The 24,914-nt window shown below is 52.1% G+C and overlaps 1 protein-coding gene across 9 annotated transcripts in view; it reads right to left on the bottom strand.

The window, feature by feature from the left end:
* The window catches only part of TNRC6C (trinucleotide repeat containing adaptor 6C), a 96,174-nt gene that overhangs the window by 6,190 nt on the left and 65,070 nt on the right, over window positions 1–24,914 (bottom strand). For 2 of the 9 annotated variants that reach the window (XM_004748809.3, XM_045085809.1), the window contains 13 exons: window positions 21,448–21,590; window positions 19,771–19,920; window positions 18,329–18,475; window positions 16,413–16,532; window positions 13,419–13,502; window positions 12,974–13,205; window positions 9,040–9,207; window positions 7,716–7,907; window positions 7,108–7,251; window positions 3,981–4,097; window positions 2,000–2,194; window positions 1,121–1,191; window positions 407–546 (listed from right to left, as the gene is read on the bottom strand). In XM_004748809.3, coding sequence (XP_004748866.1) covers window positions 407–546; window positions 1,121–1,191; window positions 2,000–2,194; window positions 3,981–4,097; window positions 7,108–7,251; window positions 7,716–7,907; window positions 9,040–9,207; window positions 12,974–13,205; window positions 13,419–13,502; window positions 16,413–16,532; window positions 18,329–18,475; window positions 19,771–19,920; window positions 21,448–21,590 — 1,903 coding nt within the window. Of the gene's footprint in view, window positions 1–406; window positions 547–1,120; window positions 1,192–1,999; window positions 2,195–3,980; window positions 4,098–7,107; window positions 7,252–7,715; window positions 7,908–9,039; window positions 9,208–12,973; window positions 13,206–13,418; window positions 13,503–16,412; window positions 16,533–18,328; window positions 18,476–19,770; window positions 19,945–21,447; window positions 21,591–24,914 lie in introns of all 9 variants that reach the window. The other 7 variants (XM_004748810.3, XM_045085808.1, XM_045085814.1 and 4 more) reach the window with 4 other exon arrangements.

Genomic DNA, 24,914 nt, shown 5'->3' on the forward strand with positions numbered 1-24,914 from the left:
AACACGTTTCACGAGATACCTGCTATGGCTTGAATCCTGGCCCTCCGATTACCCACATGGAAGCTCTAGCCCCTGGCACCTCGGCTGTGCCTGTACTTGGAGAGGGGTCTTCAAAGAGGTCATGGAAGCAAAATGAGACCATCAACGAACACTAATCCATGATGACCTGTGTCCTTCTGAGAAGGGAAGTTGGGACACACGCATCCTCAGGGAGAGGGCAGCTTCCTGCAGGCCAAGGACAGAAGCCCTAGAAGGAACCGACCCCGCCGACACTTCGGTGCCTCTGGAACCGAGAGGTGACGAGCGTCTGTGCCTGTGGCGCTTCCTCACGGCAGCCCAGGACACTCCCAGGGAGCCCGAACCCAGCGCCACTGCGGGGAGAGCCGGCAGCGGCCAGGACACGTACATGTGCAGGGACTTCTGGGCCTTGGCGGCTTCCTCCTTGGAGCTGTAGCGGACCACGGCGTTGCCTTGAGTCAGGTTCAGGTGGAAGGTGACGAGAGGCCCGTGCTGCAAACACAGCGTCCGCAGGGTGGAGCCGTCGATCTGATTGAGGAAGCAAAGGGGGCGGTAACGAGCTTCCCGCCACTTCTTCCAGGACATTCTTCAAAGAAGATGTACATGGCCCCGGAGTACTCACCCCTGGGCAAAGGTCTGTCTCTACAAGGGCTCAGCATGTATGACTTCATGATTTTAACCTTTCACACCCTGTCATTTACCATGAACTTTTAAATCCTGGGTGTGTCAGTTATGCCCCGCGGATTCCGTCAATCAGGAGGAAGACAAGACCCCGTTTTGGCTGCAGCCTCCCACCCACCCAGCCAGGGCCCCTCACACAGAGCCCACAGTTCGTGGCAGCCCTGGGGCCCCTGATCCCAGGAAAGGGGAGCATAGGGCAAATGACTCCTCGGTGGGTAGAATTAAAGGCAAGCGTCTCTGTTTGAAAGCCTCAAAAGAGTAAAAAGCAAACAGCTCCCCCGGACCATGGAGGTTGTCTGCCTGCACTGCCTCTGCTGTCTCTGGGCCCGAGTGAGGGTCCCCAGCAGAGGTTGGCATGCATTGGGGGTGGCGGGAACACTCTGGGGACCGTGCCCGGCTGCTCGGTGACCTGTAGCCGTACCTGGGGCGTGAGGTTGCGGAGAACGAGCCAGCTGCTTGTCCGTCCTGAGGTGTCGGTGCTCCAGGCAGAACCTGCACGAGCCAGGGACAGCCCCGTCAGCACGGCCTCCAGAGGCTTCCTGCCCCCACGTGTGGTGGCACATGCCACCACTGCACGCTCTAAGCCTTTCTCAACCTTTGAAAATCCACATTCTCTTTTTGGTTTGATGAACCCAGCCCCACAACTCCTGCAGGCACCCCGGGGGCCGGATGACGGACGGAGGAGGGCAGAAGCGCCTGTCCCCCTCCCGAGAGCCAACAGTCTAAAACGCTCTGGCTAACACGGCAGACCCCCAGGGCCGCCAAGCGGATTTCGAGCGACGTGCAGCTGGTTCCATCTCGACTTTTTCGGCCCCACGGCCGCAGCTCGGCAGAGGCCCCGGCGGCGCCTGGCAGCACTGCGGCGCCAGGATACGGGCCTGATTCGGACGAGGGGCTTGGTCTGGGTTCTGGCCTGAAAAGCCCTTTGCTCCAGGGAAATGTTGTGGAGAAGCACGTATCAAGGGCCGAAGCACCTTCTCTAAGGGCCCAGCATGGCCCCTGGAAGGATGCTGTGGCGGGCGGCCGGGCCCGCCTGCCTCTGGCAGACCCGCCGGACCCTGGGGCCCTGGGCGGAGGCTGGAAACCACAGCGGCTGAGGTACTCGGCCCACACGCTGCCCTGAGAATCTGGGGCCCCTCCTAGGCTCTCCAGATTCTAGGGGTAGGGGAGCAGTCCTTCCCAAGGAGCCAGAGGACAAGATGATGGGCACACTCTCACCCTGAAGGGCCGGCAGAGCAGGCCCGGAGGCCCCGCGCACCCCGCCCCGGCCCGCCCGCACACCGAGCACCCGGACTCGTACCCGAGGAGTAAGAGCTGGTCCAGCCGAGGGGACTGGCTCCCCAGGTGGAGGAAGGCTTGGGATTGGCTAACCCTGGAGGTGGCCTTGTGGGGGCAGCAGTGCTTCTGGGCACCTTCCACAGCTCGTGAGACAGAGAGGCTTGTGTGTGGGAGGCAGGGCCGGAGGACCACGTCGATTTGATGTCTGACAGTTTACCTAGAAAGGCAGGGAGACAGAGCACAGGGGTTCTGGAGATCGGAAGAAGTCACCGCAGTGTGTGGAGAAGTGTGCAAGGCGCTCTCCGGCACCAGCAGACCATGGGGATGGACAGGAAACGCCGAGAACACGGGGGTGTGTGCGCTTTTGGATTCCTGCCTAAAGACTGACCACCGGCCTGTGCCCAGTGCCCTGGGGAGGCCTTGCCGGGAGGCTGATGCTGAATTCGCTGACTGTGCCAGAACCAAGTTTGCCACTGAGGAAACAGCATTTTTGCAGTTCGAGGTTAAAATGAACCACTGACATCTTCTATTGGGATAAGCTTATAATGGAACATATTAATTGAGGACAAAAGCCTAATGTGTAGATCCTTTACACCATTCCTTTAGCGACCAGTCCCTTTTCAAGGCAATGCCCCCTGACAACCCACAGCTTTGAGATGAGGCTGCTGGGCCGCACGGTGGAAACGGACGCGTGGGGCCCAGCAGCTGGGGGCTGAGTGTTTGGCATCTTAGTACCTCCACAGGGTGCAGAGCGTCTGAAGGCTCTTTGGGAGTAAAAAACCCAACTGGTAACGACTCCGAACAGCTTCTCTTGCACGCAGGCCTCAGCTGGGAGGTGCGCACAGCTGGACGTCTGCTAGGCCCGCCTCACCTGCCCAGCATGACCGAACGGGAAGTGCTGGCGACAGAGTGGTTGCTGTCACGGTGGTGCTAGCATAGCACGGCAGCGACCAGGCCACCAGACCCTGGTGGAGCTCCCCTCCACCCCTAGCCACCAGGACTTCAAGCAAACAAACAAACACTAATCTTAGCAAAGGTGTCATTGGTCAGAAAAGCAAGAATGCTATAAAAACGGCTGGAGGTACAGGGAAATTAGACTCTGCCCCTTCTCTTCAGCTACATGATCACAGAAGTATTACAGGTCTACATACGTCTCCTATGTAAACATCAGGAAGAATAAACAGAAGGAATGACATAATCCAGAAACTCTTTGTTTTCGGTAAGATGCTGAACTACATGTTGAATCACTACATTCGTACCTGAGACCGCGTGCTCACACACTGGGGTCAAACTAAAATAATCGACTGACTACGGGGAGGGAAGGAGAAGGGCCGCACCGAATCACAATGGCCTTCTTGCCCAGGGACCGGTGCTAGAGGGATTCCGACAGCCTCCTCACACGGATTCAAAAAGGACTGAATGACAAGATTTGAAGGAATACAGAAGTACACTGGAGAAGTCTGTAAACAACATTCCATCTGTAAGATGTCTGTCTACTTACAAACCTGACACACATCTTGTTAGCGTCTGGGCCTGCATCTTTGTATATCCTTGTCTTGAAATTTTTTGGTTCAGATTCCCCTCAAGTTTTTATGACAAACACTTCTCAGTTCTCCTCTAAGCCTAAACAAAATGTCTTAGACCAAAAACTTCTAAAAGCCTAGGGTAACAGAGAAGGTGACAGGCGGGAAGGGGCCACATTTTCTGGGACCTACTCATTTCCCTTATCGAAGTCCCGGCGGGGGCCGCCTGCTCGCGCTGCAGCCCTGAGCCCCCCTCATGCTGCAGCCACGGTGCGGGGGGACGCGAGGGAGCAGGTCCGTGGAAGCAGATGTGCCCCGGCCTACAGCCACGTGCCTTGCACGACCACCCCGCAGAGGCGATGTCCCCGTTCCTGCTTCACACGGCAGGGGGCAGGGGTGCCCAGGCCCCCTCTCCACCACACCGCACGGCCCCCCAGCTCCAGGGCGAGCGGGCAGACGTCAGGAGAAGCCAGTGCGTACCTGCAATGCTGGGCGCGGGCGCGATGCTGCTGAAAGAGCGACCGTAGCCGGAGGCACTGAGCGGCCAGGCACTCGAGGAAGGCAGCGCGGCACTCTGAGATGACGGTGGGGAGGACCCTGCGGAAGCACACACAGCGCTGAGAGAGGCGGGTGGCGGGCGCTGGGGCAGCCCTGAGCCCGGCGGTGTGACCGTGCCGCCCACCGAGAGGGAGGCTCTCCAGAGGGGCTGGTTGTGGCCAGGGAGTTGACCATATAGGTGTGACATGGTCAGGACCATGGCCAGGGCGGACAGACCCTTGGGTCCCAGGGCCCAGGAGGCAGTGGCAGCCTCTCAGGGGCAGGGTCTGCAGGCACAGGAGAAGAGGGTTGGTGGCAGAATGCCAAGAACGCCGCGCAGGATGTGAACTGACCGCGCGGACTCCCTCCCACGTAGGCTAAGACTCACAGTCCAGGGCACTCCCCATCTTTTCCCACCTCAAACAATATCCACCAAATCAAAAACCATGAAACTCTAAGCTTTTTGCTATATATTTTACCGTAGAAAGACCAGCACTTCATTCTGACTCAGAATGTCTCAGGTGTCCACTAGGTCCTGTCTGAGCCTCTCCCTGGTGACACAGGCATGAGGCAGAACCTTGTGTGGGGCACTGGAGGACTGTTCCCCCAACCACAGCCCCTCCTGTGAAAACACTTGCTAGTGCCCCGGGAGGGAGGCTGTTGGGGGCGGGTGGTGGCCGCCCCTGTGCAGTTCCCTGCTGCCCGGCGGCTCCAGGTCACCCTCCGCCAGGATTCTCTGAGAGCAGGAAGGTGGGGAACAAGCAGTGCTGACAGTCTGGGTTAGAGCAGAACAGAATCTGAGCTCCTCTGATTCAGAAAGTTATTCCACCAGTGTGTGGAAGCTGGTGGGGTGGGGACATGAGCACGTGACAGTCTGCTTGTCACATTTACTTCCACAAATAGAATCTCACAAGACATGGAAGCCAGATGCAGGTGCCCACGTGGGCTGGTGCGCTGACTAACCCCAGAGGTATACGCTTCACAGAGATGACCGGGCATGGGGCACCTGTCAGACTTGTGCAGTGTGCAACCTGCAGAGCTGTCCACAGCTGCCCTACTGTGATCAACCTCTTTAGAATGAGAGCACGAAAACTCACGAACATTAAAACTGACTTGTAATCCGCAGATTAATATCAAATCAGAACTTAATGTCAATGGCAGTAAATGAAAAACAAAAATGCAAATTAGAAAGCAACACCCAGTATAGTGGATACTCAACAGAAGAAAATAGAGAATTACGTATGAGAACATGTAAAATAAGTCAGTATCAAGAGCTTAATAGCTATTCTCCCTGTTCTCCGTCTAGGGCATGTTTTTTTTTTTTATTTTCATTCTCTCTGGACTTTAGGTCAAGCTGTTTAGTCAAAACTACAATAGCTGGAGGGCGGGGGGAGGTGCCCAGTGGGTTCAGTCGGTGAAACATGTGACTCTTGATCTTGGGGTTGTGGGTTCAAGCCCCATGCTGGCTGCAGAGAGGACTTAAAAATTAAACAAACAAACAAACCAACAAAAAACCTGGGGCGCTTGGCTGGCTCAGTCTGGGGAGCAAGTGACTCTTGATATCCAGGTCATGAGTTCAAGCCCCATGTTGGGTGTGGGGCCTACTTCAAAAAACAAAAACAAAAACAAAAAACAACCAAAAACAAACTATAAAGAAGTATGATGACATTTGTGGCTCTGTCCCTGAGCAAGGTCAGTCAAAGGGGCTGCCTGGAAGCTGACGGTGTGTAGGGAGCAGCACATTGCGCTCTGGAGAGAGGTGGGGGCGAGGTCCGGCCTCTGCAGCTTGGCTGTGCTGCGCTGGGGCAGTGGCATGATCACGTGCCCAGGGCTACATTAAGAGAAGTTCTGTATGTTCTCCTTCTCCCAAACACAAACCACGAGGGCACAGGAGCAGAGGAGCAAGGGCTCCCCAGGGCTTGCAGAAGGGGCCTGGCAGGAGCGGTCCAAGACCCGCCCCTGTCAGCCCCCGCAGTCACATGGCATCACATAAAGCTTCGAGGTGCCCAGGTTGGACGGCTGCCTGCCTCTTTACCCTGGAGCCGGAGAGCCCACTTTCTCATCTGATCCTGACGCCAGGACCTCGGTCACTTCTAGATGCCCTTCTGCCTGCTCTGCCTCAGCTGCTCTGGACGGGAGGACGGCCGTTAGGGCCTGCCCGCAGAATTCACCTCCTCCATGTCACCTTCGTCCCGTCACTGCACACTTGTGTGAACGTGGAGGTCACCACAATGCTCCAGAGGCCACTCGAGGGCCATGGGACCACTGGAGGACCCACGGGGCACTGGCACGAAGCTCTGTGCGACGCCAAGCAACCTTGACACTTTCCGAGGTCTCTCAGTACCCGGGTCAGGGCTGCCCCTTCACACCTGCCCACCATCCTCAAAATCCACCGACGGACAGTCGTCCCAGGACACAACCCTCCTGCCACACTCAGGGCGACAAGCACTGAGGGCCGAGTTGGACTTCTGGATGGTGCCAGTCTGACTACCCGAGTGGCCTTATCGGGGATGAGCGTCCACGGCCGGCCTGCTATTCCCTCCCACTCTCCGGACATCGGCGCTGCCACCGTATCAGCGTCACCCTTTTGGCATCGCACCTCAGAGCTGCACAGATGCTTCCAATGGCCCAGCCAGCTGCTCTCTGCCACCCCCTGGAAGCTTGAGTCTGACACAGCGAGCACCCAGAACTAGCACCCCGAGTTGCGCCTGGAACACAGCACTGGGGGCGGATTTCAGTCTTTCTGTCAGACTTTGTGGAAGGAAACAGACTGAGGTGGAAGCCTTCCTCTTCCAATTCACCTGTAGTTTAAACAGATTTCAGGTGGGACCTTTTCCTGAGCAGCTGCATGTGTAGTACTGGGATCTTACAGCACCACGGTCAGAAACAAGGTGTTACTAGGCCAGGAAATCAAGCTCCATTTCACCATCAGCACTACCTCCAGATGCTGAGAAGTGTCTATAGGTGTGTGTCACAGCGTCCCTGCCCCACAGCCCACACGCCACCCCGGTGCCCCCAGATGTGCACAGGAGGCCCTCTGTGCCGGGCTGCCGGCGGCCGCTGTCCTCACCCGCACTCTTGAGGAGGTAGCGGTTGACGTCCTGGATGGTGGTATTGATAGTGGGCCCGGTGGGGACACTTCCAGGAGTGACATCGGGGTCGTTCTCGGGGTCTATATTCTGAAGTCCTTTCCATGGAACTCCAGGATGGAATTCTAGAAAATGACGAACAAAATGGAAATCAAAACACGAGTACTATAATATCTTCACATTCCTTCATGGTAATTTATGAAAATTCTTATGATCCGCTAGTTACAATAGGAGACCCATCCTAGACTTTCAGGAAACCATCGATCCTCTGGCACAAGCAGAAGCAGGGATCACAGCTGCCACATTGACCGTGTTCAGACAGTGTGGAGTCTAGAACAGTCTGGCCAGATGCAACATAGCATCCATTTTCCTTCCACTCCCCTCACTGAACCAAGGGACTACAGGAAGGTGCCAGGAGCTAACCACTTCCCAAATCTGCGTGAATTTCCAGTGGAAAAGCCATAGCTGTGGGGTTCCTGTTTCCAGGACTCCTAGAGCTCAGGTCCTGGCTTCTCCCAAGCAGAAGCGCTCTCCTCAGGCTTGGGGCAGTTCTGACGTGCGGCTGGGCAGACGTGTTGCACGCTCTCACCTGGGGGCCAGTTGATGCTGGAGCCGTTGGAGATTTTGTCACTGTCAGATTTGGCACGCGACCAGCTATGGGGGACAGCTACAGGAGGACTGGCTGGTGACTCACTATTCGGGATTAAGTCGTACCGGCCATAGGAGTCGTCAATGGAGGACTTCGCTGGAGGCCCGATGCTTAGACCTCCAGGGATAGCACCTGAGGGGACAGCGGGAGACAAAGAGCTGAGTGAACAGGGGAGCCCCTGCGTCCTCACTTCTAAGCACCAGGGCCCGCCCCCTCCAGACGCACACAGACCATCACACATAGTTTGTCCTGCGCTTGCTAAGAATAAGTGACTACTTTGGTGAGCCCCAACTTCGTCTGTAAAGACTGAAATTCTTTTTATTCTTTAAAGATTGTATTTTTAAGTGCTCTCTACCTTAATGTGGGGCTCAAGCTCACAACTGTGAGACCCCAAGTCACATGCTCCACCGACTGAGCCAGCCAGGCGCCCCAAGACCAAAACTCCTTCAGAACCATTTTAGTTTGCCAAGTGAGAAATCGTGGCAAAACACAAACCCGTACAAATGAGAGCGGGCCTGTGCCTTTCTGGGGCCCAGCTTCTGAGTCTCTGTGTTTAGCGATGGACTCTGGGGTTGCGTGCGCCCTGCTCGCCCTCCCTCTGGACGGACAAGCTGGGCATGTGACCGCAGGGCCCTTATCTTCTTCTGGAGTGGACCGGCCCACCATGGGCGACCGCGCTCTCCTGCCATGGAAAGCGCCCAGGTAGCCCGTGATGATTCTCTTGTAGAATTAACAGGAAAAATTTTATTTTTCCTTTTAGAATCAAGAGAGAATCAGAAAGCTATGATATCTCCTCTGCTATTCGTGCTGTCAGGAAACAGGGAGCTAAAGTCAAGCTTACTAGTAGGGTTGCTGCCTTCAGGTTTCGGCACTTCTGCTTCTTCCTTTTTTCTACGCATTTGCTTTTCTATTGTGTTTTACCATTTTATTGAGAAAAATTTCTTCTCAGTAGACCAGTTTTTTGTGGAAGAGTACACATAAAAACTAAAACATCTGCAGGCCGCAACCGACATTGTTTGCTGCTCTGGGGCACGTTCAACTCCTTCCTGGTTTGTAGCAAAGATCCGGAGGCTGCGGTTTCGGGGGCTTTGACCATGGGCTAGCTGGGATCTCACACACTCTGGGGTGGAACGGAAGGGTCCATTCTACTGGAATTCTTAGGCAAGAGCTGCAGTGTGTGTAGTAACACGAGCATGTCTACAACCGGACCGTCGGCCCGCATGGCAGGAGCGACCGGACCCCAGGCACCCCGGCTCACACATACCATGCTTGCTGGGGTTCTGATCGAGGGGAGAAGCAGCACCGGGTAAGTTGTCCATCGGGTTGGGGTGTGTCCACTGAGGGAGGCGTGACTGGGACTGAGACGGGTCCTTTACCGACAAGCCACCAGTCATGTCCATGCTGTTGACATTCATGTTTGGGTTCAGTCCAGCTAAGGATAAAAATGCTATTAGGACACGCCTGCTCTTCCTCAAAGTTTTATTACATTCCAAAGCTCTCCTGGAGAATCAATCCAAGTCTTAACTCATGGCCACATACTTAACTCTAACTTTTAATGCTCATAAAAAGAAAAGCTTTTTGTCTTTTTTACGACACATATTTCCAGGGGATTATTCCTGAATTAAGGTGAAATGGCAACGAATATTCTCTGGTTAAGACCGATGATGCTCTTCAGCTCGGTTGTCTCAGAGCAAAACATGGTCCTGCCGCTCCTCAGCACGCACAGGAAGCAGAGCAAGTCCAGACAATTAGGCAAATCTTTTCTGATCTTAGGATACCTCAGGGAAACTCAGCAGATGAACACAACTCCTTCAGAGCTCTGGACAGTGTTCTGAGGTACCAGTACAGGCTGGCGGGGGTCATTCAATGCCACCTCTAGTGATCTTACTTTACAAAAGTCTTCCGGAGTTTATAAACCAAATATCAAACTCCTTTTAAGGACACGACCTATTGGAGGGCGTGGCAGGGCTGCCATCTGCCCCTCGCTAGAACAGCAGCCAATCCCGGCCTTTCCTTTTTATAGCTAAAACCACATGCTGCTGCATCTGGCCACACTGTGCCAGGTTACTGAAGGGCTAGGAGGATGAGAAAGACTGCCCGGTGGGGACACCAGTTGCGAGCGGGACGGAATGCTCGGCTGGCGGAGAGTAACGGGCAGGTGTGCACCCCAGGATTCACAGACCATCATCTTGGTACGTTGGTCAAAGTGCATCTCTATTCGTAAGCAAGGTATTGAACAGGTTTGTTCCTGACTTTAAATCTGTGTCTGCAAGGGGCGCCTGGGTGGCTCAGTGGGTTAAGCCTCTGCCTTCAGCTCAGGTCATGGTCTCAGGGTCCTGGGATCGAGCCCTGAATCGGGCTCTCTGCTCTGCAGGGAGCCTGCTTCCTCCTCTCTCAGCCCGCCTCTCTGCCTACTTGTGATCTCTGTCAAATAAATAAATAAATAAAATCTTAAAAAAAAAAAAAGAAACCTGTGTCTGCAAATTCCAATGCCTACATGGGCCAAGTGGCTGAGAAGTGGGCCTGGTGGGGACGTTGCTTGTCCCACCTAGAGTGCCAGCGGCTGGTGTCAGCCTGTGACAGCCACGTGGAAGGCAAACCCCACGGAGCCATTTTATTTTATTTATTTTATTAAATATATATTTTTAAGATTTTATTTATTTACTTGACAGAGATCACAAGCAGGCAGAGAGGCAGACAGAGAGAGAGAGGGGGAAGCAGACCCTCCGCTGAGCAGGAAGTCCAACCCGGGGCTCGATCCCAGGACCCTGAGATCACCACCCGAGCTGAAGGCAGAGGCTTAACCCACTGAGCCACCCAGGCGCCCCATGGAGTCATTTTAAATGAAGCCAGAAGTTACTGTCATTTGAAGATTTTTAAATGTTGACAACACACACACACACACACACACACACACACACACTTTGCAGATGAAACACAGCACCTGTGCAGGTGAGGCAGCCAGCGGCTGCCTGTGTGAGGTTGGCACGGACAGCAATCTTCGCTTCCATTTTGCACTGACCTAGTCGGGTGAGGGGACCGCGAGGCTGGGTTCCAGCCTGGGCTTCAAAGTTTTGGGCCTGCACCCATCTCCGCAGCATGCCCGCTCACCTGTGGACCCCCACCACGAGTCGGCACGACCACCCGGGGCCCGCCCTGTCCGGCCAGGCTCTGGTCACCGAGGCCCTGCTCATCTGAGATCCGAGTTCAGCCCCTACTGTGGGTCTTTGCTTCGCCACTCAAGGGGAGCACGAGCTCTTCCCTCCCTGTAGCACTGCCTACGAAGGCTGTTTTTCATGATTCTACCCCTGGTCTTCCCATGTGGATGACAAGTTCCAGCAGTCAAGAGACAACAAAGCGAGGAGAAGGAAGGTGCGTGGGAAGGACGGTGGGCGGGGCTACAACCACTGACGAAAAATGCCAAGAACCAAGCAGAGAGGCCATCTTACAGGCTACGTTTCTTATACTGGATTAGCTACTTCTTTTTCTCCTACAATTTTTATTTGTTTGTTAGAGAGAGAGAGAGAGAGAGAGAGCGCACGCGAGCACACAAGCAGGGGGCACAGCAGAGGCAGAGGGAGAAGCGGACCCCCACTGAGCAGGCTTGATCCTAGGACGCTGGGATCAGGACCAGAGCTGAAGGCAGACACTTAACGGGCTGAGCCACCAGGTGCGCCTGATTAGCTATTTCTTTTCTTTTCTTTCTTTTTTTTCTCTTATATTTTATTTTTAGTAATCTCTACAGTCAGCGTGGGGCTTAAACTCACAATTAAACTCACAACCCGGAGATCAGGAGTCAGTCATATGCTCTACTGACTGAGCCAGCCAGGCGTCCTACTATAGATTTTCAGTAAGTTTGTAAGTTTAATGTGAGTATCATAAAATAGTATCAAAATTATTTTTCATCTAATTTTGAAGAGCCACTGTACTAGCTCTTTCATTTGTGCTAAGAATACAGACTATTGTAGTCTGCTCTCCAAAAACTGGTTGAGAGGCCAGATGCCTCCAGGAAGCTGCAGCGGAAGCACTGAGGGCGCCAGACAACGGAACCTGTCTCTGAAAGGGCCTGAAACAAGACGTGCTTCAGTCTGGGTCGTGTCTCACAAAGGGCTGGCGGCACGCGGCACTGTCCTGCGAACTTCTTGTGTCATCTTACTTAATCTTTAAAGGACCCCAGGCGGTAACTATCCCCAGTTTAAATGGGGAATTGAGACAGTCAGTCGGGCAAGTCACGCAAGCAAGTGCTGAGCTGGCCCTGGTAGAGCTGGGACTCAGCGTGGCGGGCCACCTCCCCAGCCGGCCTCGGCCACCAAACTGTCCTCCCATGTGCACGTAAGGGCTGGGAGCACGGGGCCACGAGAAGGGAGGGATGACCACAGTCAGCACCCACCAGGTTCCTACTAAGGACAGACCACAGTGACTGCATGTCAAGGAGAACATGCTTGTACGATTAGGATTTACGGCTCTTTTCAGGGCAGCATCAAGGAGAGGGACCCCATCAGCCAGTAGCACACTCACTGTCATGCATCTGACCTCTGTTCCTCTGGCTATGTGCTTCCTGGGTTACTAACTCCCTTTGTCCTGTAGCTTCACACTAACGGTCAGCTGGCAAACAAGCCTGAGGGCTGCCGCCAGGTTCTGGACCCCTTTGTCAAACTGTTTATAATCTGTTTACTGGCATGTCCCTCCCTGGGATGTTTCTTTGATCCCGCCTGTGGTTACGGAACCTATGCCCCTCCTGGCTGGCTTGCAGGACCTGGAAGCACGAGGGAAGCCCCATGCTTTCTGCAGACCTGTGGGTTTCATGTGCTGAGCATGTGTCCTACAGGTCAGGGGTCAACGCATACAGGCTGACTTGGTGGATTACACAAACCGTCTTTTACACTGCAGAACCTGGATGGGCCACCACTGGTTGCCAAGAAATACCTGATTCATAAAAATCTAAACACCTTTACCAGTAAAACCATCACAAGCTCGTCCCTGCAGTTAGGTTGGGGGACGGTGGCCGCTGAAGAGGAGGAAAGGGGGAACAATGCAAACTGAGGGAATTCCAGCACTTTCGCTGGTGCTACTTTAAAAGACTTTAGGCCAGAGCTATGTACGGCCGAAGCAGAACTTCGCTCTGCAGGAGACGGCCGGTGCGGCTCCCTCAGCAGGAAGCCGGGGACAGTGTGCGGGCCCGCCCCGTGGGGACTCACCGAGAGGGTAAGGAGCGAAGGTGCTGGGTGAAGCCTGCGGCTCTTTGGTCTGCAGGTCAGGCAGGCCGGGGGCCTGGGAGTGCGGGGGGAAGCTGTCCATGGCCGATTTGCCTGCAGAGGGATGCAGAGGCAGGTGCGGCGGCGGCGGCGGCGGCTTCACGAGCAGGGCCTGGGCCAGCTGGCGCTGGTGCTGCTGGATCTGCTGCTGCAGGTTCGTGATTGTGCGCGCGACCTGGCGGCGGACACGCGAGTTGGAAAAGGCGTGCAAGCGGCCCCGGTCTCTGCTGGCTGGACCCGCCTGTTCCCAAGCTAAGATGCCCCCGAGATGGCTAAAAGGGAGGCTCAGTGAGAGGAAAGTCAACCACGGAACAGTTTGCCATCTAGCATCATGCGCTCAGGGACGGTGGGCACTGGCGAGGGCAGCCACACGCCCCGAGATACCTACTTGCTGCTCCTGTTGTCTCATGGGTCCGGAAACATTACGCTGAGCCTGTAGCATCTGCTGCTGGATTTGTAAACGTTGGTACGCCTGTTGACAGAGAACAGTTCAAATACTGTAGGAGGCCATTGACAGACGGTTCAACTTTTGTGTATTAAAAAGAGAGGAAGAGAGAAAGCAACCAAGATTCTTGGCCCCCTTACTATACTGTGGTTTAAGTATTCCATGAGGGTAGGGATGCCTGGGTGGCTCAGTTGGTTAAGCAGCTGCCTTCAGCTGAGGTCATGATCCCAGCATCCTGGGATTGAGTCCCACATCGGGCTCCTTGCTCAGCAGGGAGCCTGCCTCTCCCTTTGCCTCTGCCTGCCATTCTGTCTGCCTGTGCTCACTCTCTCTCCCTCTCTCTCTGATAAATAAATCTTAAAAAAACAAAAAAGTATTCCATGAGGGAGAAGCCTTTTTAAAAGGAGAAATGTCTTTCCCAAACCCTTCCGGCACACAGATTTTCAAAAGTAGTTCAGTCAGTCAGTACCCCTGCTTAGTGTAGGTAATGAGATTTCTTAGCAAATATTTTTCTTTCTTCTTTCTTTTAAAAAATGATTTTATTTATTTTGAGAGACTCAGCAAGAGAGGGAGCACAAGCAGGGGGAGTGGCAGAGGGAGAAGCAGGCTTCCCGCCAAGCAGGGAGCCCGATGTGCGGCTTGATCCCAGGACCCTGGGATGATGACGTAAGCTGAAGGCAGGCACTTAATGACTGAGCTACCCAGGTGCCCCAGCAAGTATTTTTCAGTTAATGAAGAGATCAAAATTCTTCTGCTCAAATCTTATAAGCTAAAAGTAAAAAGAAGTGATGGGACAATGAAAAACTATTGATTCTTATGGTGACCTGGATGAAAGTCGTCCAGAATGGCTCGGAGGCTGGTACAAGAGCAGTGGCTCGCCCCCCCAGACAATCAGAAAAACATGCTCGAGGCTCGAGTGTTGGGGGCCACGTGATGCTCCCCCACCACAGGCCCCGGCCCCGCCAGCAGGCACAAGGGGGCGTGAGCCCCTCCCACACAGCCATGCAGAAGTTCCATCATCCCGTCGCTTCGAAATGCTGGCTGCCTATCGTACCTTGTTTTCTGAGGACATTTTTTTTTTTTTTTAAAAGATTTATTTATTTGACAGACAGAGATCACAAGCAGGCAGAAAGGCAGGCAGAGCAGGCTCCCCGCTGAGCAGAGAACCTGATGTGGGGCTCAATCCCAGGACCCTGAGACCATGACCTGAGCTGAAGGCAGCTTAAACCACTGAGCCACCCAGGCACCCCATAAATGGATTTTTTAGGACATGTTTAGCAAGCGGATTTATTAAAACAGGATCCACATAAAGGTAGGGACTGTACTATTAGAAATGTCTCGTTAATCTGTAAGTTATAGGGAGATAAAATACTCTACTTAAGTGAATCCTTAAAGGTCTAAAACTCAACCTCAGGATACACCAAAATTTCATTTTACCAATTATTTTGAAAATAAAAATTAAGAACAGTAAGCCCTGTTTGTAAAACAGAACATACTTAACATAATTCAAGATTTTCTTGCCTTTTCTGCTGTCTTTCCACGCCACCATCGTGGCACACATGAATGTCCCGGCGGCTGCTCTCAAGAGCACCAACAAGGCTGAAGCGAGAGGCACAGGCCGGGTTCCAATGTCTCTGTCAGGTTTTTAGTAGTGAGCAGGGCTTGGGGCTCTACTTACTGGAAAACCGGCCCTTCGGACTGGTTAGACATAGCCTAACAGCCAGTGCGGGTTATGGGACTGACAGGGCCCGGGGCTCTCCTGTAAGGAAAGCTTCGGCATCAATGCTTTAGTATCAGCGGCCTGTTTCCTTCCCTAATGATTCCTGGTCCTTTTCTTTTCTTTTTTTTTTCCTTATTTTTAAAAGATTTTTATTTATTTATTTGAGAGAGTGAGAGAGAGCATGTGAGGGGAGAAGGTCAGAGGGAGAAGCAGACTCCCTGTGGAGCTGGGAGCCCGATGCGGGACTCGATCCTAGGAGTCTGGGATCATGACCTGGGCCAAAGGCAGATGCTTAACCCACTGAGCCACCCAGGCGCCCCAATTCCTGGTCCTTTTCAAGGAGATGAAGTTGTTGAACAAGACTTCGAAAGAAAGCAGGTGTCAGCATATTGCAGAAAGGTCCTTCAGTGTATATGACCAGGACGAATCTAGAGATGGTACAGTGACATGGCATTTTATGTTAAGAGCAGTAAGATTCTTGCAGCACCTGGTGGCTCAGTGGGTTAAGCCTCTGCCTTCGGCTTGGGTCATAGTCCCAGAGTCCTGGGATCGAGCTCCACATCGGGCTTTCTGCTCAGTGGGGAGCCTGCTTCCTCCTCTCTGCCTGCCTCTCTGCCTGCTTGTGGTCTCTCTCTCTGTCAAATAAATAAAATCTTAAAAAAAAAAAAAAAAAGCAGTAAGATTCTTGAAAATTAAAAATTTAAGGTAAGTCAAATTGTAAAACTTTCAAGATCAAGAACTATTAGGCTACATCAGCCTTCCCCACAGTGACTGTGAAAGCCGTAACCTCTAAGGCATCTACTGTATGTAATGAAGTAATTTCTTTCATGTTTCCAGAACAGTCTCTGTGTGTCCCCCCCCTTGAAGAATTTAGAAAACTGTCCCTCAAATGAGTTTCTGTGTTCTGGGGTCCTGGTGGGAAGCTGTGGATCGGAAAGGCTAGCCGAGACCCTGAGTGAAGGACACGCCTCCTGGTGAGGTCTGGGACACTCTGTGAAGGGGCCAGAGAATTCACAAAGCTGAGGGAAAACACCCTTGAGTACAAAACTGCCTAATTTTTTTAAAAGTCTAAAAAAATTTATGAAAGTCTCAGTGACACTGCCCGCCAGGAAGAGCGCAAGGCGTGAAGTACTTTTGTCAGTCGGTGGCTAGGCCGCTGCCAGCCACGTGAACGGCAGCACTCCTCCGCGGTTCTAGAAGCTGAAGCGTCCGCTTACCAGCTGCAGCTGATAGAGCTGGTTCAACATCGTCATATGCTGAGGATTGATTGGCGAGGTCAATAGTGCAGGGTTGAGACCAATGTTTTTTGCTGCAAACTGCAAAAGCTGTGCTTGAACCTGTCGGACAACACAAAGCGTCAGGCACCGCGTCCCTGTCGAAACGGCCACCCGTTCCAGGCAGTTTTCAAGATGCAGAACTGATGAATTACCAACAGTTAAGCTTGTCTTCAGAATGAACTTCAAAACCCATTAAAATACTCATGGGCTTTTTACCACTAGTAGTTACCGTGCTTCTGTGGAAAATAAGATCGGGCGGAGAGAAGAGCCTCCCCCCTCCAAGTATTTCGGTCATGACGTAAGATATAAGGGCTCTGGGTGACTCCTATCGAAAACTGAGCTCACATCCTGTTACCGTGAAATAACTGGCCTAATTTCAGGAAAGAGTGAATGTGGGGCCTCGGGGAAGGGGTCTAGGCCCCTCTGCCAGCCCTGCCCTGGCCCATCAAGCCGTGTGCGCATTCAGGGGGGCCCCTTCAACTGGCATTCACTGTGCTGGAACAGTCCATGGACGGTTTGAGATTCCAGTGCCTTTCCACCACATGCCATGTATGTTTATCACAACCGGATGCAAGATGATTTTGGGTAAACGTGGATGGGCATCTTTTACATTAATGGTTGTCTAATGTGTTACCAGAAAAATGTGATTTTTCTACTTCTGAGAGATATGTAAAGTTTGAAGAATAGATTTATTTAAGCAGGCAAGTCATTTAAAGAAAGCATGCTGTATCATAGCACAGGTAACGTGGGGGGCACGAGGGTGACATGTGCTCTGTGAGTGTGGGAAGCCCGATGCCCATCACCCAAGCTCAGCTCTCCTTCTGCCCCTTGGACTGGGCTGGCTGTGTCCCCAGGCTTGGGCAGTGGGACGCAAGGGGAAGTGTTCTGTGCAGAACCCAGCGATCGGGAAGGGCTGCGGTAGGGGTGCCCCACAGGCCTGAGCGGCTGCCCCCTGCACAGCCACCCAGGGAAGCAAACCCGGTCTTGTGGAAGCCTCTGTACTCTGGGGCCTGTGGCACGGCAGCTCGCCCTGCGTTCTGACAAATGAACTGGACAATTACTCCACCCACATCCCGGCTGCCTCAGCTCAGCGCACAAATCTGGGGTCAACCAGCTGTGGAGTGTTAACTACTTCCAGCTAATTCTGTAACGTATCATTAGTCTCTATTACTGAATTTTTATAAGGGATGAGGACTGAAACACTATAAGGAAAAACTCAGTCCAAAGTGTAAAATTAGGGAATGTTCTAAGAGTAAACAATATTAACATGAAAAAAATCCATATGCTTTAAGAGTTATGCCGAACTAGAGATCCTTCTCTCCTTTTCTGTTTGACACCTTTTTTTTTTTTTTAAAAAAAAGAACCTCTATGGGCAAAAATAGTCTAATACTAAGTAATGAACTTAACTAAGCAGCCAAATTAATAATAGTAAGTTGTATTAATTTATAATATGACCTATGATCACATGCAGGGGGCCCCTGAAGCATTCTTCAGGCCCCGAGAGCTGCTACGTGCTCCTACCCGCTCCCTTCTGGGCTAAGCAATATTTCGGCGTGTCACGTTCCTCTCCCAGCTAGGATAATTCATCGGGTTCACCTGAATCATTCTAAGACCTGGGCAAAAACCGCACCACGGCAGCGTGGGAGGCGTAGCCTTTCCCCCAGGGACCTGCTCCCTATGAGCGGCGGACACGGAGCCGCTCCAAGGGGCCGTCCTGCAGACGCCCCCTGCGGACGGGCTGAGATGACCGTGCTTGGGGTGGGTGAACTCGCCCTCATTACGAGTGATGTCCCCATGGCACCGATGCCACCGGCCATCGGGGCACCTGCGTCAGCGCGCACGGCTACGGGGCCCACCTGAGGGGATAGAAACGGAGGCACTTGAGCACGGAGGCTGGGCTGGGAGGAGCTCAGAGGCTGCACGGGGGGCTGCGGCGGCTGTTGCATGGTCCTGGCTTGTGCTGCTCCGCTACTGCCGAACATGCCCAGATTGCCACTCGGGATCTGCGGGGACACGGGAGGGGCTGGGTCGGTCGGGGGCAGGTGTGACGGGAGCTCCGCAGGGGGCTTTGCTGGCCTGCACGGGACAGCGAGACCGTCCCTACTTCCTTCCACTGTCGACTCCCACCGAAGCGCACCCACGGTGCCCGCTGCCATGCAGAGCGGCTGCGCACGAAGGCGGACTGCGCGTGTAAATCACAGAAGCCACGTGACGGCGTCAGTCCAAGGGGGCCCCGGACAAGGCCGTCACATCTGAAGAAAGCATCACCCCAGGGCGCGCCGACAAGAGCAACGCATCACTACTGGCTTCACAGCAATTCCCGCAGCACACCGTGGTGGGGTGCTGAGCAGAAAGGGGTGGGGACCACTAACCTGGAGATGGCAACATTCAAACTGGAAAGAGCAATACAACTTCCACAGAAGCAGAAGCTGAACAAGTAGGTAAATCCAGGTTGCTACCTTCATGTTAAATGTAACCAATGCATTTTCGGGGTCCAATGTGCTCTGCGGGCGTAAGAGCCCTGTGGGACGCTGAGTAGAAAAGCCGCCAGGTGGGCTCGCTCCCCACACCCCGCTGGCCTGTTTGTCCGATGGCAGGAGCCCCGTTAAGCAGGCACGGCACTGAACTACCACCGGCGCTAGCACCGGGAGGCCGCCGGCTGGCATGCTGCTGCTACCCTGGGATGACAGGCGCACATGCGTACTGTCGGGCTAACCGGATTTTCACAGTGGCGCCTTGGAGAGGTGTTCCAGAAATGGGTGCGTGTCAGCCTCATGTGCAAGGAAATCCACGGAAAGGACGTCCCCCAGACGGGAAAGGCACCGTCGGCCTGCAGGTCCCGTCCTCTGGGGGACTAGGAGACACAAGGGCCACGGAGCAGCGACCAATACACACTTACAGTCCTCCCTTCTGTGATGCCTGACGGGGACTCTCACCCCCTGAGTGTCAGGGAAGGGAAAATGTCAGCGTGGCTCTCTGGAAGCCACTGAGATGTCACCTTTATTTCAGGGAGCAGGGCGAGCATGTGCTGTTTTCTCGAAGACCAGGTACGCTAGGTTTGGACGGCCAGGAGAAGGATGGCATCACCCAGCCCACCTCCTCTAGCACGGTTCAGTTTCAAGAACCGGATTCAACTCTCAGTACCTGGACAGCACACTTCTAGTATCTCAGCGACCTTGACATATTCGACTGTATGTTAAAATACGGGCATTTGTTAAAGATCAAAGTGCACGTCCCAAACACATCTGTTAGAGGCAGGGGAAACGGAGATCACGCCGGCTCTCTACCCAAGCCTTACCTGTCTAGAAGAATTCAAGTTTTGCATGCCCAGCCCTGAGGCAATCCCACCCAGGGCCTGATTAGGGAGTGCACTGTTTGAAAGGGGGAGCTTCAGGCTTGGTGAAGGCAAAAACGGTGAAGTCGTGGGCTCTTCCACTAGGCCGCCGTCCTGATTGGAGAAAGAAAGGGTCAGCTGTGTGCGGCGTCCATCCGCAGACAAAGCACAAAGCAGTTTCCCAAGAACATATAAAGGGGTATGGATGGAAGAAGAATTAAAAGATCAAAAAAGAGTGGATAACAAGAGAATGGAGAACATGGGCCAAAGGAAGAGGGAGAAGAAAAAGAGAAACAGGATTAAGATGCTGCTCTTGTTCTAACAATCACTTCATAAACACATACATTAGCTTACAACGTGCTCCAACCCCGCCGACCCCGCCCAGGGACAGGGCTCCGGAGAAGCCCGGAAACATTAGCAAAACTCTTACTTGGGCAACACTTCACAAGCATTTTCAAATAAACAGGCTCCTTTCTTTCAGTACCAAGGCTCTAGGGGTGCACTGGGTTACATTCTGCTGACATTCAGCTGTTTTTGAATTACCAACAGCAATTTCACATGGTTTAATCCAGTAACGGGGTAAGTCATAGAGCAGATGGGTCTTACTAACTCTCCTGTACATTATTAAGGTCACATTGTATGTCTGGCCCTTTGCAAATTTATCTCCTCTGACTTCACAACTAGTGTGTAGTAGTCTACAGTCTTCTTTTTCTTTTTGGTATTATTCTACATTTTAAAGATAAGGAAGTAAGTCAGAGTCCCGCACTTCCCAAGCAAAAATACAAGATACCAAATTAAATTGGAATTTCACTAAGAATCTTGGACATGAATAGACCCACAGCAGGAGGGCAGGGTATGACCTGACCTTCCCTCCAGGCCTTCCCCAGCCACAGCTTTCTGCTGCGAAGTGTAGCAAGGGACCCTGTTTCTCTGTGAGCAGAGACGAAGGGCTAGAGCTTTCTCCTGTGAGCCTTTCTGTTTTGTTGTGAGCCTTTCTGCCAGCTTTGTTTCTAAACCTGCCGTTTCTTGCTTCAGTTTTATTTTCAAGGTTCAACATTTTGACTGAATTTCACGGGATCCTACTCTCCCCTTCCTTTTGAAGGCACACCCACCGGGAGCAGGGGCACCGCTACATGACAATCCTGAAAGGACCAAACTGGTGTCCGGACACGTGAGCCCCCCCAGGGGCTTCCAACAGACATCTGCACGTGCTCTGCACCAGCCGAGCTGGGCGGACCAGACACAGATGCCTGCGCCCAACCACCTCCAGTTTCTTTTTCTCAGGTTAAACATGTCACACATTATTTCCAATATCTTGTAAGATAAGACAGTAAAACAGAAATTTGATGACCCTTGTTATTGGGCAAATGGAAGCAGGTAACCTAGCCAAGTTCACCCACTAAAATGAACATGTTTTCAGCTTCTGTATTTTTTACCCCTAGTCACATTGTGTGACTACAGGAAAAAGTACAACACTATTTCTTCTGAGCTAAACATTCATAACGTATTTTTCAAAAGTGAGTAGTCATTTGAATATTATAGTCAGGCAAATATTTAATCCAGCTTGCATTAAGGACACAGTTAAAATGAAAAATACCTCTTGTTAAAAACAAACAAACAAAACACCCCCTCAATCCATACCTTGTCGAGAAAGGTGGGGCGGTCCCCGGAAGAGTCTTTGGAGACTGGTGGGCGGCAGCCAAGGGCTTTGGTGACCACTCCATTGTAGTCGGTCACTCCCAGTCCACGCTTGTCCACGTCCACCTTCTTTTCCAGCAGGGCGCCTGGAGCAAACAGAAGCAACACTTACACCTAAATGCCCCAGGAGTGTCAGTCAGGAGGGCCGAGCACAAGACGGGCACCAGTTTGAGTCTCTCAACCCCATGGAAAATGGGGAGGCCATGCTTTTGCTCCTGTGACCCCCACGGTCTATGACGGGGCCCTGCTCTCGCCCCTGCTCCTGCCCCGCCCACTCCAATCACACCTGCCACTCCGCCCCGCAGGGGCCTGCCCTCCCTCCCCACAGGGATGTACCCCTTCTTCACACAGCCTTCCCCGTTGCGTTCCTGCTCTGATCTTCCTGTTTAAAATGGTGTTGCTGCCCTCACAGCCCGTGGTTTCCATTTCCTGCACCCCCATGGGCTGCAAGGGCTCTTCCAGATACTGGGGACACGATACCACGCGAACAGGCAAGGTTTTTGTCTCAGGCTAGTGACTGGTTTGGCATGGCTATCTTTGAGTTTGTGCTATTTTACACTTCTAACAAGTTACGACAATTTCTTCCAGCTACACGGATTGTCATTTCTGTCCTAGCAACTTGTACCACACATTTCCATGCCCGCACGCTGATAACAAAGTTGGTTCTCATCATTCATGGATTCTGTGCTTGTAAATGCACAGGCTGGCTAAACTTATCTGTAGCCCCCAAAACAGTAATCGTGTACTTTTGTGGACACGCGCAGGGTGGTGAAAAATGCTGGATGCCCGATGCACACATTCTTAACTCAGGCCAAACGAGATGCTGGCTTCTTACTGAGCCCTCCTGCAGTGACAAGCAGCCCTCTGTGGTCTATTCAGTGCGTTTCTGTGCTTCTTATTGGTGACTTCCGTGTTTAAAATGGACCCCAAGTGTAGTGCTAATGTGCTCTCTTAAGTTCCTGAGTGCAGGAAGGTAGTGTTGTGCCTGATGGAGAAAACACAGGTTAGGTAGGTATTGTTCCACGATATGGTGCCTCTGGCTAACGGAAGAGAAGAGTCCCCAATCTGTATGTGAGGGTGCTCAGTAATCTCTAAGAGTGCAATGAAGCTCTGGAAAGGACGGGAAGAGTGCCTAACTTTTTGGATGACAAGATGCTGATTCTTTATGTTGGCTCCACGCCCAGCATGGAGGCCTGCATCGGGCTTGACTCATGACTGTGAGATCAAGACCTGAGCTGAGATGAAGAATTAGATGCTTAACAGACTGAGCCACCCACGTGCCCCGAGATAGTGTAATTTTAAGAAAGTGTGGCAGATGGCGTTAGTGTGAGAGTAGATGGCCACAGATTCACGGTCACGTGACTCAGGGTCAGGAAAATGCTAAATCTTTCCTAGCTAGTGTTTTACTGTAAAGACAGAAATATGGCATACTGTTTCCCACCTGTGAGAAACTTATATTAAATAAAGTGTCTTTAGATAGAAACACACATAAAGCGAGGTTATGTACTGATTGGTCAACAAAAATGCTGTGGCCAGAGGCTTGCAGGAGCCCGACCCTGTATTTCCTAGGGAAACAGCTGCATTTTACACTTGACTATTTAACATCATTATTTTACTTACTTTTAACTGAATAAATCTGATGCAAACCACTGTGTAAATTTCAGGTATATATGTAACTTTGAGACATTAATATATCCTAATCTGACGGCTGTGGAGCCGTATTTAGCAGGTCATGTAATTACACTACAACACGACTACATTCGGCCGCTGTGCGCGGGATCTCCGTGGCCTACCTCCGCTTGTTACATGGCTCATCCCCCCAGCCCCACCTCCCGGTAACCACCATTCGCGGTCTGTGCTCCACAGGTTGAACTTGGATAGACGCCACATGTTAAGTGAGATCATGAAGTATTTTTGTCTGACTTCGCTCACTCAGCATCAAGTGCTTAAGGTCTGCCCATGTTGGTGCAGATGGCAGGAACGTTCCTCTTTGTTCACAGCTGAATATATTCCACCATGTCCATGAACCATATCTTTTTCGCCCATTCATCTGCTGATGGGCATTTGGGCTGTTTCCACATGTTGGCTATTGTGAGTAATGCTGCAATGAACATGATAGTACAGATATCCTGTCCAGATCCTGTTTTCAGGGGCGCCCGGGTGGCTCAGTTGTTAAGCATCTTGCCTTTGGCTCGGGTCATGGTCCCAGCATCCTGGGGTCAAGCCCCCGGACTCCCTGCTTAGTGGGAAGCCTGCTCCTTCCTCTCTGACCTCCCACTCCTGCCTGCGTTCCCTCTCTCAGTCTCTGTCCAAAAAAAAAAAAAATCTTAAATAAAAAAGATCCTGGGGTGCCTGGGTGGCTCAGTGGGGAGCCTGCTCTCCCTTCTCTCTGCCTACCTGTGATCTCTGTCAAATAAATAAAAAAATCTTAAAAAAAAAAAAAAAAAAAAAAAAGATCCCGTTTTCACCCTTTGCGTATATACCCAGGACTGGAGTTGCTGGGTTGTACCGTGAGTCTACTTTTCATTTTTTGAGGAACCTCCATATGGTTTTCCATACCAGTCGGACAAATCTACAGTCCTGACAGTACACAGGGTTCCCTTTTACCACATCCTCGCCAGCATCCGTCCTTGTCGTCCTGATGAAAGCCATTCTGACAGGGGTGAGGTGAGATCTTACTGTGGTTCTGATCTGCATTTCCCCGATTTGAGGGATGCTTAGCACCTTTTCCTGTCTGTTGGCCATCCAATCTCCTCTTTGCAGAAACGTCTGTTCAGTTATTCTACCCATTTTAAAAACCATACGTTTTTGGTTTCAGTTGACTGAGTTCTTTATATATTTTGAATATTAACCCCTTATCCAATATATGGCTTGAAAAATTTTCTCCCATTCTTTAGGCTTGTTTCTTTTGCTGTGTGGCAACTTTTGATGTAGCCACATTTGTTGATTTTTCTTTTGTTGTTTGTGCTTTTGATGTCACGCCTCCCCAAATCATTGTTAAGACCAATATTGACAGGCCTCTTCTTTAAGTTCTTTTTCTAGGAGTTTTATGGTATCAGATCTTTTGTTTAAACCTCTGATCCATTACGAGCTAATTTTTGTGCTGTGAGACAGGGGTCCACTTTCATTGTTCTGCACGTTTCTCTATTGTTCCCAGAACTGCGTCTCAGATACCCTGTTTCCCCATTGAGTATTCTTGGCTCCTTTGCCAAGTGTTCTGTTGACTGTAACTGCTGGGGTTCAATTCTAGGCTCTGTTCTGATCCACTGGTTGGTGAGTCTAACTCTTTCTTTCTTTTTTTTTTTTTTAGGTACGCTCTAGGCCTAACATGGGCCTCGAACTCATGACCCTGAGATCAAGTCACATGCTCAACTGACTGAGCCAGCTGGGGGCCCAGATGTGCCTATTTT

The sequence above is a fragment of the Mustela putorius genome, unplaced genomic scaffold (genome assembly GCF_011764305.1).
Source record: "Mustela putorius furo isolate JIRA1106 unplaced genomic scaffold, ASM1176430v1.1 tig00000873_pilon_pilon_pilon, whole genome shotgun sequence".
NCBI lineage: Eukaryota > Metazoa > Chordata > Mammalia > Carnivora > Mustelidae > Mustela > Mustela putorius.